Source organism: Prinia subflava, chromosome 9 (genome assembly GCF_021018805.1).
Source record: "Prinia subflava isolate CZ2003 ecotype Zambia chromosome 9, Cam_Psub_1.2, whole genome shotgun sequence".
NCBI classification, from domain to species: domain Eukaryota; kingdom Metazoa; phylum Chordata; class Aves; order Passeriformes; family Cisticolidae; genus Prinia; species Prinia subflava.
The window spans coordinates 34,264,196-34,280,913 of record NC_086255.1 but is presented as its reverse complement, the minus strand read 5'-3'; the positions used below and the strand labels follow the sequence as shown (position 1 = coordinate 34,280,913).

Below are 16,718 nucleotides of genomic sequence, written 5' to 3'. Positions count from 1 at the left end.
ACTGGAAAATGAACAAGTGTCCTAAAATGCCACATTTCCAGTTGTTTCACAAAATGTTAGAAAATAAATTTTTGCTTCAGCTCAGCAGAGGAACAGCCAAGGGAAACCTTCCACAGTGCCAGGAGCAAGCATAAGGGTTGTGACAGCTCTGCAATTTCAGCCAGTTGAGAGCAGAAACCCCAAAAGCTTCCAGTGGCTCTGCACAGACCCACGGGCAGCATCGTCCCTGTTTGTCCCTATCTTGCCTCACTGCTGCCTTCCTGCCTGGAGCCAAGAGAGGTTTCTGTATCACAACGAGGACACACACCAGCTCCTATACTACTGCACCCCACTGCAGATCGTGTAGTGCAGGGAACCAAGGGTGAATGTTCCCTTTTTTACTAGAGTGGTTGAAGCACAAAATGTCCTCTTGTCCTGCAAGGCTGTGGTTTCATTCGAGTTCATACGGACACAAAATCTCAAATTTCAGAACATCCTGGAACTTCAAGCATTCTGAAGTGCTCATCTTGCACATCTTCCTTTATAATGAGAGAAACACTTGGGTTGATAAAAGGGAACAGCCTCAGCCTGGAGAGCAGAGGAGTCTCATTTCTGTTATATCCTACTGAAAGGTTTTTCCTGGAAATTGCAGCCACAAAGTCTTAGATCACTGGAGAGCAAAGGAAGTGGAGGGAACAACGAAGCAGGTTTCTTTCAGAGTGTTGGCTAAACAATCTTTCTGATTTTCCCACCTGGTCATTTTCTCATGGAAAAGGGTGCCCCAAGAAAGTTTCTGACTGGCTCTGGTTGCTGTTGTGAAAAATATGACAACTTTGTAGAAGTGCTCTTGGTATTTTGTTATGTTCTTGTTCCAACTTCTGAACTAGGAAAAAATACAGTGATTGTGCAGCAGCTTTGCATAGGTTTAGCTCATTAGTACTCAATAAATAATGCTAATATTAACATATATAGAGTAATAATTCAGCTCCCACAGTCATACCATGGCTGTGCACAACTGAGAGGAGCCAGAACAGATCTGAGATTTCCTGATCATTGTTTGAAGCCATAGTGAAAGCAAATCTATTGACTATACGCTGCTACCTTTTTGTGAATAGAGTTGACAACGTATCTGTTTCATATTTAATATACATATTTTAAAATCTGAAAGCTGATGTGCTCTTGAGAAATACTAATTCCCAAACCCTGTTTTCCAGCATGCATCAAGATACAACAGGGTATGTGTGCCTCCTGATCCAGCCTGCCAAGAAAGCAGACGCTGGCTGGTACACCTTGTCTGCAAAGAACGAAGCTGGCATTGTCTCCTGCACTGCTCGCCTTGACATTTATGGTAGGTATCAGCTGGGAAACAAAACAAGGCTCCAACTGCTTCTTAGTCTGGGCTTGGCATGGATTAGAAATCAGTGTCACAGCAGGGCCACAGCTTAATAAGGCCCCAGAAGAGACATAATGATACAGCTAAATGGCCAAACCAGCTCTGCTGCATCGGCGCAAAGGAGGGTAAGGACAAAAAGCCAAAGCAGGAGTTTTGCACAATATTTTCTACTCCTATTTTCTACCTCCCAGAATCCCAGACAAATAAGCATATATTTTCAAGTTGAACCTTAACTCTACTGCCTCTGACATGCCTGTGCTACAGCCCCGACCTCACAGAGCAATAAATTGCACACAAGAAAGCAGACCCCTTCTTCCACAGAGCACAGGGGGTGCAAACCTAGCCTGACTGATGGGGACTACTTTACATCCAGTACATTCATCTGGGACTCGGAAGGCCCCAGCCCACATCAAGAACTACAGCACACCATTTAACTGTTATCTCTGCTAGATGGAATAGAAAAAGCAGAGTATTTTGATCACACAAGCAGCAGAATAAAACAGAAAGCATGTTCCACAAACTGGATTATATACATATATATATATATAAAATATAACTGGTTGGATTAGAACCAGACCCTTAAAAGAAAAAGAAACAAAGAGCCCACATTTTCAAAGTCATATCCCTATTCCGTTTTTTTAAACCTCACCTAATTATCGGAAGTAAGTGACCAGTGCATCTCTGTCAGCCTCCTGCCACCTTGTGGTGATACGGGCAAGAGTAACGGAAGGCTCAAGAGAGGGCTAGGGGGAGGCTGATTTAAGAAAGGGGAAAAACAAAATTTTAACATTCCTTAGGTATCTAAATGTTGAAAGACAAATTTTCAAATGAAAGATTCAAGGCACAAACAGGAAAAATACAGAAATCAAAAAATGCTCCCCAATTCACACCACATTTTCTAAGATAGGTAATTCACACCCCTAAGTGAGTGACAGAAGTAATTTTTCTTTGTGCAATTTTGAATGAGTGGGGTAGAGAGATTGAAGGTGTGGTCTGATATTTGCAATTCTGCATGCAAAGAAAAATAGTAATGAGTAAATAATGAGTTCAAGTTTGTTTCTACAAATTGAGCACAGCAGGAAAAAAATAGGGGTCTTTTAAAAGTATTTCCAGATAGGGTCAAAATTCAGCATGGAAAGATTCATAATGGAAAAACATTTCTTATCAATGCTTAACATGTAGATTGTTGTCTCCCACACTGACATACCTCAGAGCACTGGAGCCTGAACTTGACTTCCATTTTCATAATCGTCCATTTTAACTGCTGACAGATATGTCTGTGTAATTTGGGTGCAGACCCATATGGATAAACACTGGCAATGATAATATAATTTTCCCTTGTCTGAAGTGTTCTAGGAATAACAACTTCTAAATATTATGTAACACAATATTTTTACATAATTTTAGCAGTATTTGTTCATATGGGAACTTGTAGCATGCTACTTTTAAATTACTGAATATGTGTCTTTGGATTACATTTCTTTCAGCATTTTAAAAAATCTAGAAAACATGTTAGTAGTTGTAAGTGCAACAGGGCAATAGAAACTGTAATCACTTCCTCGAAGAAAAGCCATCTGGAGGAAGCAGTACAGAATCAGACCCACTTTGTTAATCTCTGTTCATGCTATGTATGTTTTTAGCTTTGGTTGCAAGGGCTTTGGAGAAGGCCCCAAAGATTCAATCATTAAATCCTGGACTTTGTGAAATCCAGGCAAACATTGCCATTGAATTGAACAGGGACGACATTTTATCTGTAGACTTCAATAGCATTGCTGAACATACAAACAATGCCAACCATAATATTTGAAAGAACAGACCCCAACCCAGCAAGAACAATGCTGTGCTCTCGGGGATGTTGGAAGCAACTTCCCAGGTGTGAGTACTGATTTCCATTGTTTCTTTGTGACCCGAACTAGAGGTTTACACAACCATTGTGTTTCTGTTGCTGCAGCTCAGTGGCACCGCCAAATTCCACAGGCACTCAAGCTCCGCCCCGGTGGCAGCCGCTACACGAACCTCAGCAGCCAGGGACTCGAGATCTTCTCTGCCTTGCCAGCTCCTGAGAGCCCCGTGCTGTTCTCAGCCCCAACCCAAAAGCTGGTGGAGAGTGAAGAACTTTGAAAAACAAACACTTGTTCCAGTTGCACCTGCGGAGATACTTAGAACTGTGAAAAACTAAATAATAATAATAAAAAAGAAGAGGTACAACTCACGATGCTCAAGGTTTACAAGCAACTTGTTTGTAATTAAGTGTTCTGCTGCTGCAAATGCTGCAAGTAATATATCGTACCAGACTTTTGTGTATGATTTTAATGCAGGATAATTGTGGTATGGAGTGTTGTGCAATAAATTCAGTACTGTGTAGTTTGCTAAGAAATTACATAGTAAACATAGTTTTCAGCACCTAAAAGCCAATACCACTTTCTGGAATTAGAGCTACTGCACTGTAGCTGCCATGGTAAGGATTGATGATGATTAGCTGGAATACTGCCAGTGAAAACACTGACATTGCACCAGTCCTGGATGAGGGTAAACAACAAGACTTTGAATGTAATTTTAAAAACATGCCAAATAATCACAAAGCACAAGTTAAATGGAAAAGATGTAACTCATTTTTATATATGATTATTATGCCAGCCTATTCTAGAATTTTTGAACTCCAGACTAGATCAATATAGCATTTCATGTAGGTAAAGCTGTATACCCTAAATATTTATATCTGTGTGTGTGTGTACTCCATGAACTGTGTACTCTTGGTGTAAGGGTTCATAAAATAAGGTATAGGGCATGTGCATCAGGTGCATAGGAAATGGAAATTCCTCTTGTCTGAAGCACGTTCTCGTGAGCCCGCAGCTGAAACTATTTTCCAGATGTACTTCATACCTTTTTCTTTACCATGTTAGTGATCCACTGACTTTAACATGGATGATACCAAACTTGTCACTTCATGGCTTTTAAATTTCAGTCTCTTTTTCCTAATTTTTAATGTGCATCTGCCACCTAGCTCATTTTACAGCTGAATGGAAAGGAATTGTAACCTGGTAAATTTTCACCACCATTAAGGAAACAATCACAAGTGTGGTGTTTAATAGGAAGACAGAAAATTCTGTTAGTATACAAAAGTTACAAAGTTAAGCAACAGTTGTATGCAAAAAGCTAAAAAAAAACCCCCAGCAGTATTAATAAATAAGGCAAATTACTGAAAGCTCAACAGAAGGTGTTAAGTGACAACACTTAACAATTGATTTAAACATATTTGGCATCTATACACTTACATTAATATCCCCAGCTGTTAGAATGCTGAATGTCTAAGATGTTTTCCTGCATCTTTAAATTACTGCTAACCCTCTCCTCTAGACATTGTTTTCAAGCAATTACTGCTTTCAACGTGGCTGCAGAATGCAGCAAAGTCATGATCCAAGTCAGAGACGAAAAAAATTAACAGATACTTTCATTTTAGACTATGTTTGGAATTTCTTCAAATTTAAAATTTTAACTTTAAAAAAAATTCCATATGCAAAGAAAACAATGAAGAGTTATTTTAAGAGCAAAAGAATATTGGCTATAGCCAGAAACTGAGAAAGAGAATGCCTTTCACTGAGCTTCCCACAAATACAGCTTCTGCTGCTCCTAACTGTTGATTCCCTCAGGATTTAGAGGAAGTCAGTTTCTTGTGTTGTTTTACTTCCCACCTGAGTGAACACCATAAAACAAAACCATCCTTATAACACTCATACTTTTGTTAGAAACCTCAGACTCAACCCAACTGGACAGGCCAGAAAGCTAAACCACACACCCTAAGGGTTAAAACCAGGTGCAGGTATTTCCATGGGAAAGCAGATGTTGCCCACGTTGTACCTCTTCCCTGTCAAACCAAATAAAACTCATGGCTATTAAAAGTGATGCATTGAGTTAAGTGACTTCAGTAATGAGATGCACAACCTAAGACATACCGTGGCTCTGATCTTCTAGGATAGAGAATCTATTGCTCCTGTTACCGTCACTTGGTTTTTAGGATGAATTAGGGATTCCAAAACTACACCCAAAATTTCAAGTTTCCCATATTAGCTACTACTCTTGGAAAAATAATCCAAGAAAAGTTACTGGATTTTGCTTGCTTAATTCAGTGCTGTTGGGAAATGGAAAGGTAGGAAAACAAGACACAAAAGATCCAACTCGCATCTACAGCCCTGGTCTTCCCATTATTTCACAAACCAGAGAGTAGGTTTTGATCTCAAGTATTGCAGATTGTACACTGGCCACCAGGCTTTATACCTAAGCTTAGTCAGGAGATTCCCTGCTTGGAAGTCCCCCACGGCCCCTTCGCCTGGCTGAGAGTGAGGGGTTGGACCACATGACCCCCTGAGCTTTCTCCAGACCTAAATCACTCTATGCTTCCTAAATGATTTTATTTTCCACTGCCTGTCTAAATAGCCTACCTGCATTAAGTTACCTGTCAGCTGAGTAGCTAAGAATTCAAGCAAGGACAAACTTTTCCTTTTTGCTGGAATCTAACCTGCAAGTCCAGCTACAAGAGTTCTTCACGCAGTGTAGAAGAAAGGAATGCTAGAACTCACCACTGGCAAGTACCTAGTTATCCATGCTGGAATCATCCTGACCAGTATTACTGACAGCAGTAGTGGTTTCCACATCTTACATCAGATATCGCACCCAAAACTCAATGCAAGTTAAAAGACAAAGTGTGCAGTGCAAACACACAAACCAAATCTCTTCACCTTTTCTCTGCAATGTCAGTGGTGTGTCCAAACTCACATCATTATAACCTGAGCTGACATGCTGACCATTAAGTGGTACAATGTTTCCTAAAATGCACATTCAGTTCTTTGGAAGTGGGAGGACAAGAAGCTGAAAGGTTTTTCCCAAAGATCCATGTAAGAAGGATTCAAGAAGGGGCCCAGAAATCTCAGTGGGAGTCAGGCTACAGAAAGTAGATCACCAAAAATGTGTTAGCTGAATTATAATATTCTCTCCTGAACAGTATCTCCTGGCAAAAAGACCAACCCCCTTCACATTTCCCTACAAAATGCAGAGGTTGGCAATGTCAATTCTTTTCAGTAGCTCTGATAAAAACAAACTCATACTCTGATCCCAAATGGTCTGTAGTTGTTACATTTTGTCCTGGACAATGTCCAGGACATTTCTCCTGTGTGTGTACTGAGCCCATGAAGTGAGCCTGTAAAGGCAGCCTGTGTGAATGGATGTCAGTGCTGTTTAACAAGTGGTATTGATGTGCTCATCACAAGGTAGAACTTGCAAGAAAACAACACCAAAATTACGTTTGTGTTGTTAAGTGGTAGAAAAGACAAGGCAAAAAAGCCTGTGGAAGAGAAGAGCAGTAGGACAGTCCTGTGTTGCCACACCGTGTCAGATGTGCTACAGCCACTCTGCTCCCTCCTGAACAACCTGGCTGCTCATTGCTGGTCTTTACTGAATAACCAGTTCCACTTCATACTAACACCACTTTTCATTCTCTTATTCAGGGCAGGCTACTGCAGCAACACAACTTAATGTTAGACCTTCCCCTGAAGTCACTGTTAGTTATTAATTTCCAGAAGTCCGTGAAAGCACCACAGCGTGGAGCATAATGCTGTGTGTGATACAGAAATGCTCAGGTTTGTAACCTCTCAAGCCTTTACTGATTCACAATCTTCTAGGTTTATTTAGTTTCCCATTTCCTCCCAGTCCTGGTTTTGTACACAACCAACCAGGGGCACGGCATATTGCAAACTAGAGCAGAAACACCATCTTTTGTGTTGCAATTCTAGATTTCAAGAAGTACTATTTCAGCTTTAAACTTTTGGTCCAGATTGATGCAAACCCAGCCTGCAGCAGCATTGCATACAGGTCTGCATTGGTATCATTGGACTTCTTACCTTAAAGCCACTGGATCGAGTTCCTTGCCTCCACAGGGAAGGAGCAGCACCCTCCTGGATGCCTTACATCTGCTAACATGAGGAGATGTGAGCACACACTGCAAAAAGGAAACCCCAAGCCTGCAGTGCTCATCTCAATATGTAAACAATGCCAGCCCCAAATGTTTACAGTAATTGTAGCTACTTCAACCAATAAATCTGGAATACAGCTTCATGGAAGAACTGTGTTCTTAATGCTACCAGGTTTAAAAGCACTAGTTTTTGAAAAATGTCTTTACAAAACCTAATGAACTCTTTATACTGTTAACGGAGAAGCAATTGATAATTGTCTTATTACTTCCAATACAAAAATGTTCACTTTGAGCCTTAAAATTCTAGTCAATATTTCTTCTTGATTAAAGTTGATTTTTTTTCCAATGTCATTTTCATTGGGAAGAAAAATGCTCATTTCAGTTTTATAGTATATTTTAAATGCACATGAAAGGAAAAAAACCCACCTGCCTGTTCAGTAATGTACTTCCCCCCTTCATCTCACCTGAACTTAAATAAATGCTTCAGAGTTGCATACAAGACTGCATCCTTCACATGTTCAAATAATTTTGAACATGTACAACATCAGAAGTTTTCTGAAAACTTTGCTGTGACTGCTGATTAACAAAATCAGACTTTACATTATTTAGAAGAAAATCATAAATACTGTCAAGTTATATACTAGCCATGCTCCTAGAAGGTAGCTGTGAAATAAAGTTGTTGTTTTTTAAACAATTTTTGGTATCAGTTCCCATTGGTTTTAAAGTACACTCCTCCCTACAGCCTGCCATAGCTGAACTCCACTGTGTCTCAAAAATTCATTCAGAGCCTGCCTGTTCCACCTGGGCCCACCCTGCCCTTGGGCCCACCCTGCCCTTGGGCCCACCCTGCCCTGGAACACGTTTGCTGAATCCAGAGCACACTGCTGCAGCTCTCTGTGCACTCAGGCACAGGAGCCTGGCACAGAGCACTGATCTTTTCAACCCCTGCCTGTGCATCCAGCCTTGAACAGGAAACATCTGAACGAGGGCAAATCAAACACACAAGGCACACTGAAGTTCACTCTTCCCTATGCATGACTTCAACACGAATAATCGTGCATCTTCTTTATGTAAGGGCCCAAAACATTTTGGAATGGGTTTTAAATAAGCTGCAGATGCAAGCCAAACACTTGAAGGAAGCTGAATCTCATAGCTCAGATACAGAAGAGAACAGGACCGAAACAAAGGACGAGTCCTGTCACTTTTGCTCTCCCGTGTTACCTTCTCCATTCCCACCTGATTTCCATGTACTTCTGTGCCTGCCAGGTCAAAGGAAATGTTCCTAAGACCATTTCACCTCAGCTACAGCTCCATGACCTGGAGTGGCTCCTTCACATTTTATCATTTCCTCTGAGAAACAAAAGTTGCTTCTATTAATGCCTTTATACATCAAGTCCACTATAAGGAACCATTTATTACATAATCAAGAGAAATCTTGGGTCCTATGTGTGAATTTAAGTGGAGGTCTCTGTTTATACCAGTGGGAATTCTGGTCAGAAACTGAGCATCCTTTATGATCACACACTCCTGTTAGTAACAGGAAACTCAATTGTAAAGAAATGGAAAAACATTGAAGACAATCTAAAATGTTAGAAAAAATATTACTATGTACCCCAGGCTGCAGTAAGCCAGTCAAAAATGAACTTCTTACTCCTTGGAGCTACATATGCAGACACTTCAAGCAAATTTTGTATGACACATTTTGCTAATTTCTGTACAAATGAAAACTGAACTACAAATTAGAAAAAATATTAGTAGACAATATTAAAACATAATCTTCAGTAGAAGAGACATTTAATATACATGGGGTTGGTTAGGGGTTTTGAAGCCAGGTTTGCTTGAAATATAGTTAAAGTATAAAACACAGAGCACTTTTTAAGTAGTCCAAAAGTACCAGGTGAAATCAACATTTGCTGTAAGACATCTGTGTAGAGGAAACCCTGGACTGCTTCTTCCATGAATAAACATTTCTTCATCCTCAGTGCACTTGGTTTTTTTCCCCTGGATATTTTGTAGCAATCAAAGAGTTTAACATATTTAGAGCAAAAAGCAGCTTTTTTGTGAATTATTTTTAAAATCTGGGTAAATTTCACTCCTAAACAATAAAGACCTGCATCCATAGTGCTTAGCTCATATAGCTGGAACCCCAAGAGTAAGTGTGCCTATGTTAAGGCAAAAGCTTCCTTTGGCAAATCAATTCCTTTGGCCTGGAAATAGTACTTTTTAAAAATTTGTGCCTGTGAATCCCATCACAGAAGGGACTTCCACAAAGATTTCACAAGGAAAGTTTTACTTAACAAGATAGAGGGAGTGAGCTAAATATTGAAATACCTACTCATACTTCCTCACAGGAGGAAGCTGCAATGTCATTGACTTTACAACTGTACAGCTGAGGTCACTCAAATTTTTACTTTGAAGAATGGGTACTGTAGCACCATTTCAGATTCCAGTCAAGAACTGAGACTTGCCCTGTGTGTATGTACAGTACAAGATGGACTGTGCACTAAATACCTTATCAATGGTGAGATGGAAGACAAATGCCTAAAAATTTGGAATGAATGGAAGGTGAAAGACATGCTGATGATGAGGAAGAAAGCACTGACTTTTTATTACTAACATGTTTTGGCAGTGTGCTACCCTAATTCTGCTTTTAGCTGCTGCAAACACACTGCAGTTAAAAATGCCACTCTAGTTTCAAGCTCAAAAATAACTCTGGGCATGTCAAAAGAGGGTGATACGACTAAAAGAATCATAGAAGCAGAGTATCTGCAGCTTCAAATAGAAAACCCTGCAGAAAGCCCTTTCAGAAAACAGAGGTTACTACCCCACAAATAGTTCATTAGAATGTCACACTGAGTTCAACAGTGAAGCACATATCTGTACAGTATGCAGATGTATTTAATGAGGCAAGCACTTGTCATCCCCAATGCTCTCAGAATAACGTGGTTCTGGGATTGCAGTGATAACTGGGCAGATGGATCAGATACTGATACTACAAACCAAAGTATTTCAGGTTTGCACTGCTATTCAGAGGGACAAAGATTTATAGCAGACAAAACTCAGCCTCTAAGAAGACACCAAACTGAGCATCTAAGCTTTTGCTTATTTGGAGGCCTAACAGAAGTCATAGTTATTTAAGGGGAGGTGGTATGAAATGCCCACGCTAGCAAAGTCCAGTACAGAAGGCGGCTCAGAGCCATTACCTGACCAGCATCAAACTGTCAGTGGGGAATAAAGATTTGGGAGCAATAAGCAAACCCAAGTCAAACTGTCAAGTTTATATTCCACAAACGTCACTGAAGTATTTGTAAAGAAAAGCTATGAAAAGAAATCAAAGATTTACTGAGTAGTTGTTGTGTTTGAGAAGTCCCAACCAGCATGGATATTGTCTGCTTTTCAAACTGCACTCAGAAAGAATTTTTAATGATTTAACTTTCCCATCACCTCAGCTGACTCCCCAAAAGGCTTTGACAGATAATCAATAGACAGACAGCTGTCCGTGCACTGCACAGAATTTACTCTGCTGCCTTCACTGCCACAGTAAATTGAAAATCCCAACTTCAACACTGCACCCTCCCAAGAAACAAAACCAGTTCAGCATTAGATAAAATCACAACTTTCCCAGCAGCAATGTTATTATTATAAATAAAGGTATCAATAACATTCACGTCTCATTAGCACAACAAAATCTAAGAGAATGGGGATTACAGGGGATTATAACCTTAACCATATTGTTCAGCAGCAGAGATTGATACCATGGCCTGATTTGTAAGTGCTCATTACCTACAAACCGCACTGAAGTGCTTTGCAGGGCTTCAATTTCAATTCTTAATAACTTTTGGTAACATGAGCACAGATATTTTATGGTTTGTGTTGCTTTGTTCCTCTTTATAAGTTTACTACCATTAATCATTCCCTGCATACTAATCAATTATTTTTTTAACTGTATCATCATATGCAGTAGGAAATAAAGTACAATGCTGCATGGAAGAAACAAAATTGGAAGAGAAATGGCTGGTAAGTACTTTAACCTGAATTACTGCAATGTCATGTCCCACAAAAACAAATCATATGCCATAGTGCAGAAGCACCAGTCATATTCTTGCACTCTGTTTTGGCATTTATCCTTCTGAACTGTATTTGCCTTCAAACCTCAGCTTTAGGCAATCTTTCACTAATCCGAGCTTTCCATGGATATGGAAATTTCATGGATAATCACATGACTTATTTGCATCCCATGCCTATTTCAGTATGGAAAACCCACTGCTGTGTTAGCAGTGCAGGTGAGACAGTGTCTGCCTGAAGTTTACAGCTAATTAGGGTAAGATAGCACATCATTTAATTAAGAATTGTATTCATTGTTATTACAATACAAACTTAATGGTAAGCAATATTCACACAATATTAACCTGACTGTATGATGGACAACAATTAGTTCTACTGTCTGAGTAACATGACGTCATATCTCTGAGGCTGAATCCACTTTCTGCTCGCTGATAAAGATCTCATGTCATTCACACGAAGCAAAGGCCCCCATTTTAATAACTAACATTATTCATTACCTTCAGAGAGGCTAAATGTACATTTAAAAACCCATTCCTGAATGCCAGTGCTCAAAGGAGAGAGTTGCTCAGAATCCACGGTGTGTTTAAGCCGGCCTGAAACGCAGCCTCCAGGGCAGGAATTGCAGGAGCCTGCACCAGTGACCGAGGGCCAGACGCACTGGGAGCACCGGCCCCTGCACAGAACCGCTCCTGCAGCACAGGCCCTCTCCCCAAAACCACAGCTGAGTTCCGATGAATGCCTTTGTTCTCTTCTGAAAGCTGCTTAATTGTCGAAAATAACTCCTATCAAAGCTATTCATTTGGCATTTGAAAGAATCCCAAAATATAAGATGTGGCAGCAGCCAGCAGGGAACCCGCCAGCCTTCCCTGCTGGAGATCCACCACCAGCTGTTGTGGGACAGCAGCCCCCCGTCTCCTTCCCTCTCTGGGCTAACACCAGGGAGGGCTTTTCTCTGGAATCTCCCCTCGGCAGCACCAGCAGAAGCACCCTCAGCTCCACAGTGTGCTGTCCCCACACCAGGCACTGACAGCCGAGCCTCTGCAGCCTCTGCACCCTGCTACAAACACCTGTGCTTCCCTAGGCATCCTCGCCGAGGTTTTGCATCTTCCCAGCCTCCTCTCCTCTTCTGCCTTTCTCCCCTCTATCCCCCACAAGTGAAAGCAGCAGGTAAACAAAAGGCCATTCAGCACATCACCAGGGCTGAAATGAATCTGCAAGAACGCTCCATAACTCTCCCAAATTCGTACATAAAATAGACTCCTTACTGTAGCTGGGAAGAAAATCTCATTTGCTGGTTGGCTCTTCAGCACATGAAACTGCCAGGGTTGGGACAGAAGTAGTGTAACATTTGGGGTAGAAAATCCACTAGTAAGTAATTCCCAGGGTAGGAATTCCAGATATTTGGTGAGGACATAGCATAGAAAACACTTTATTTATGATTTACAAAATCTGTTATTGTTTCGAGGTAACATAAGATTAAAAAATAAAATCCCATCATTTAAAGACTACAAAAATCTAGAAGCTTAGATTACTTTCACACAAGCATTCTCATTTATAGTATGTAGTCACACGAGCTTTTACAACCACTGAAAATAAAACATTCCTTCCATGACTTGAAACCAGCTCTTTTTCGAGCATACGAGAGACACCATAAATTGGATTAAAGCAAACCTACACAACTTTGGAACCCATATGTCAAACTTACAAAGTTTAAGAAAGTTAGTTCTCTGAGGACTAGAACTCCAATACATTATAAAACTTTTTCCATGTGAACCATTTATGGGAAAGAAACTAAAGAACAACTTTAAAGCTGACATAAAAACATGGAATGAAGTTCATTTCTGGTGCTTTTCCATTCAGTCACACCATGGGTCAACTTGTCCCACGATCTGTAGAAACACTGTCATGATTCATCACAGTTAAAAAACACCAAAAACTTATTTAATTAAAGCATCGAATACACTAGATAAACTAGGAAAGAGTTGTCAGAAATATTTCAAATTAAAAGTGTAATTTCCACCAGCATTAAATAAATTCAATCATCTTAAATGCCTTTTGATTTTATGTTCTCAGAGCAAATCTATTTTGTCAAATTACTCTAAGATGCAAACAAGAACGAGCTATTATAATGCCAATATTACCTCAGTCAAGCAGATTAACTCTTGCTAATTATTAAATTACACATCTGGCCTGCTGCATATTGCTAGCTGGCAGCAAGTTCTAATTGGCTATTTGGAAGTGCTCCGGGTGGTAGCTGAACACCCTCTGTGCGTAGGGCTCGCCGTCGGCGGCGGGTTTCTGCGGCGGGCAGTGGTGGTAGCTGTCGGCGTGGAAGTGCTCGCAGTGCAGGCTAATCCACTCCCGCTCACCGCCGTACCTCTCAGCCTCGGCCAGGATCCTGGTCAGAGCCATGATGTAGCTCAGAGCCATCTGCAGCGTCTCGTACTTGGACAGCTTCTTGTCCTGGCCCCACTGCGGCACCACCTTTCTCAGGCGGTCGAAGGCCGTGTTGAGCCCCTGCATGCGCCTCCTCTCGCGGGCATTGGCTGCCAGCCTCCTCTTGGCAGCGTTCTCCATGCGTTCCGAGCTGCACCTCACGGCGCAGCCTGCTCCACCGCGGCACTGCGCGCCTGCCGCCACACCCGAGGCCAGGGCACTGCATTTGCAGGTTTTCATACCTGGTGAGCTCCACTTCCACACACACAGGGATGGCCTAGCAAAAATTCAGTATCTAAAAAGTGGTAAGGAAAGCACTCATGGAGTAGCCGTCGTACCTCTTGTTTCCTGATATCAAATACAGAGTATTTTTCTTGGCTTCTAAAAAATAAACATAGAAAATAAAAGCTGTTCTGGTTCTTCTGGAAACGTCTGAAAATTGTTTCTTATCGTTGAAAGAAAGAATGAAGCATTTTTTATGTACTATGCTTTCATTCTTTTAATTTCTTTAATCTCAAAGAGAGCGAGGAAACAATGAAATCTCCATTCTCAAAATGTATGCTACTGAAGAAAATAGCTCGTTTAATCCAAGAAGGATCTTACTGGATTAAAGGCACAAGAACTCCAGAAGGCAGTTTCAAATGAGAAGTTCTGACTCAGTTTAGGAGAGTACTTTGCGACGGTGACAGGCTGCGATCTGAAGACGTAACTTCCGAAGAGAGATCTCTTTTTCCTTGGCTCCTGCCGGCCAGCAACGATTGTGTCGAGTGGACAAGACGAGGCTTTATAGAAACTGCAAAAGCTAAACAGGTGGTAGCAGGTGGGCGGGCGGCACGCTGCTGCCATCCCGGCACCTTCCCACCCTGGGAACTACAGGAGAAAAAAAAGCCAAACACTGAAATCCCAACATTACAGCCTTCATCTGGTGAGAAGTCTTCCAAAGCCATTCTGTCCAGCCCTAACAACTTGCCATCTGGAGTAGTGTCTGGCTGGCCTCACAAGACTCTGGGCAGTTAAGCAAAAGATCCTTTCAATGGATAATCGGTTGCAACTCGGGGAAAAAAAAATCTTTGTGCATTGTAGTACTTGTACATTAAAACATGTGAAAATTCTGGCTATGTATTGAGGATAGAAGAAATAACTGCATTAACGAAACAGGAGAAAGAGCTAAAAGGTACACGGCAAAGAATACCCCTGTTTTGCACATATGGTACCAAAATAGGTAAACTCAAATGATTAGAAACCCTCCAGCATTCACAATTTCAATATTATATAAAGTACAAAACATTGCAACCAGAGTAGTATCTTAAGAAAAAAAGGGGATTATATATTTGCCTGTCAGGGAACTCCAAGTCATTAAAATAATTTAAATATATTTAAACAGTTCAAATGTAGCTATAGATTTATCTAATAATTGCAAAAAATATTTAGATGAGTTATGAGTTATACACAAAAACATGTAAGTATACAAGCTGTCTGAAAACTGCCCTTTTTAATACACCCTAATAAAGTATAAATGTGTACTTGATGTGAATTAAAGGTTTCTTTTTAGTAATATCTCTAAATAAGTGACAAGAATAAAAAAGGGTGTGAAAACCAAATCTGCTTGCTGGCAGCAAGGGATCAATTCTGCAACCAACTGTAATGACAGGCACCACAATATACTCACACCCATGCCCCATAATTAAAACATCTTTCTTTTCCTATACTTGTATTACTAAAATCATAACTACATAAACATACAAGGAAACACCATATGATCTTTTTATGATGTACACAAAAGGAAAAAAAAAAACCTGCCACACAATGATTTATTATCTGTATTGATTTCAAGCTTAATTAAATTGTTACCAGCATTCATAAATTAGTAACTTTTTTCATTAGAGACTGAATACTGTATATTTATTTAGAACTATAGCTCAATTGTTTTCATTATGACTCCAAAACTTGGTGTAGTTGTAAACAGCTGATTAATCCCTAGCAAAAGCAATGACAATGAAATGAGGTTGAATAATCCAAAAACAATAGGATGCAATTGAACACTCATGGACTCCAGCATGACAGATGTTGGACGTCGGCTGTTACGCCCAGTTGCTCTGCTCTTAATATTCCGCATCCTAATGATCGTGAACAGAGATGATAGTTGGGGTAGGGAGTCTCCATTATTCCATTATCAAAATGTATGCCACTTCTTCAATTTTTAAAGAAGTGCGACTTCATCACGTTTCATTAGAAACGTTCAGCTGGGCTGTGTGTGTGCGCTGACCTGTTCTCCCAAACATAAAGAGCTACCACCACACGCTGAAACGCCACTTTCTGACAGACAATTGCTGTTATCTGTGTGAGAACAGCTCACTTCAAAGCCCCACAGAAACATATGTCTTTCCCAAAAGGATCAGCAATTAGAACTTGTGAGATCTCTGTTTCTGAAGATGCTCCATGGGAAGTACTGCATGTGCAGCAGAAAAGAAAATCCACATCTGATCTTCACACTATTGCTAAAGCTTCTTTTAGTGCTACTGCATCCTGCTATCCCAAACAAGTTAGTTAAATCCTTTGTCTCTTACAATGAATGTCAAATTATTTTTCATGTAAAAGAACACCAGAGAATTAAGGTATCCTGTAAGTTAATAAATACTGTGTGTTCTCACGAAATAGCTGAACTCAGTTCAGGTAATTAATCACTCTTCATATTGAGAATGCTGCTAACATCATGCCATAAATTTGAAAAACTCTCCTTTATAACAGAGTACTGTACTTTTTAACTTAGCATCAGTTTTCTTCTTTTTTAACTGAATATATCCTGCCAGAATAAATTACAATGACAACCTCAAATATATTGAAAATCACAGTGCTTCAGAAACTTTGTATTTTACTTCA

At 40.3% G+C, this 16,718-nt stretch overlaps 2 protein-coding genes across 2 annotated transcripts in view; one reads left to right on the top strand and one right to left on the bottom strand.

Moving 5' to 3' along the window:
- MYPN (myopalladin) overlaps positions 1-5,250 on the top strand; it is a 44,775-nt gene extending 39,525 nt beyond the window's left edge. The window contains exons 18-19 of the mRNA XM_063406383.1: positions 1,194-1,327; positions 3,324-5,250. Coding sequence (XP_063262453.1) covers positions 1,194-1,327; positions 3,324-3,493 — 304 coding nt within the window. The 3' untranslated portion in view covers positions 3,494-5,250. The remainder of the gene's footprint in view (positions 1-1,193; positions 1,328-3,323) is intronic.
- A 7,605-nt stretch (positions 5,251-12,855) lies between these two features.
- On the bottom strand, positions 12,856-16,346 carry ATOH7 (atonal bHLH transcription factor 7). Its single transcript, XM_063406414.1, has one exon. It carries the CDS (start codon positions 14,076-14,078, stop codon positions 13,623-13,625), a length of 456 nt encoding a protein of 151 aa, XP_063262484.1. The 5' UTR covers positions 14,079-16,346; the 3' UTR covers positions 12,856-13,622.
- Positions 16,347-16,718: the final 372 nt, after the last annotated feature.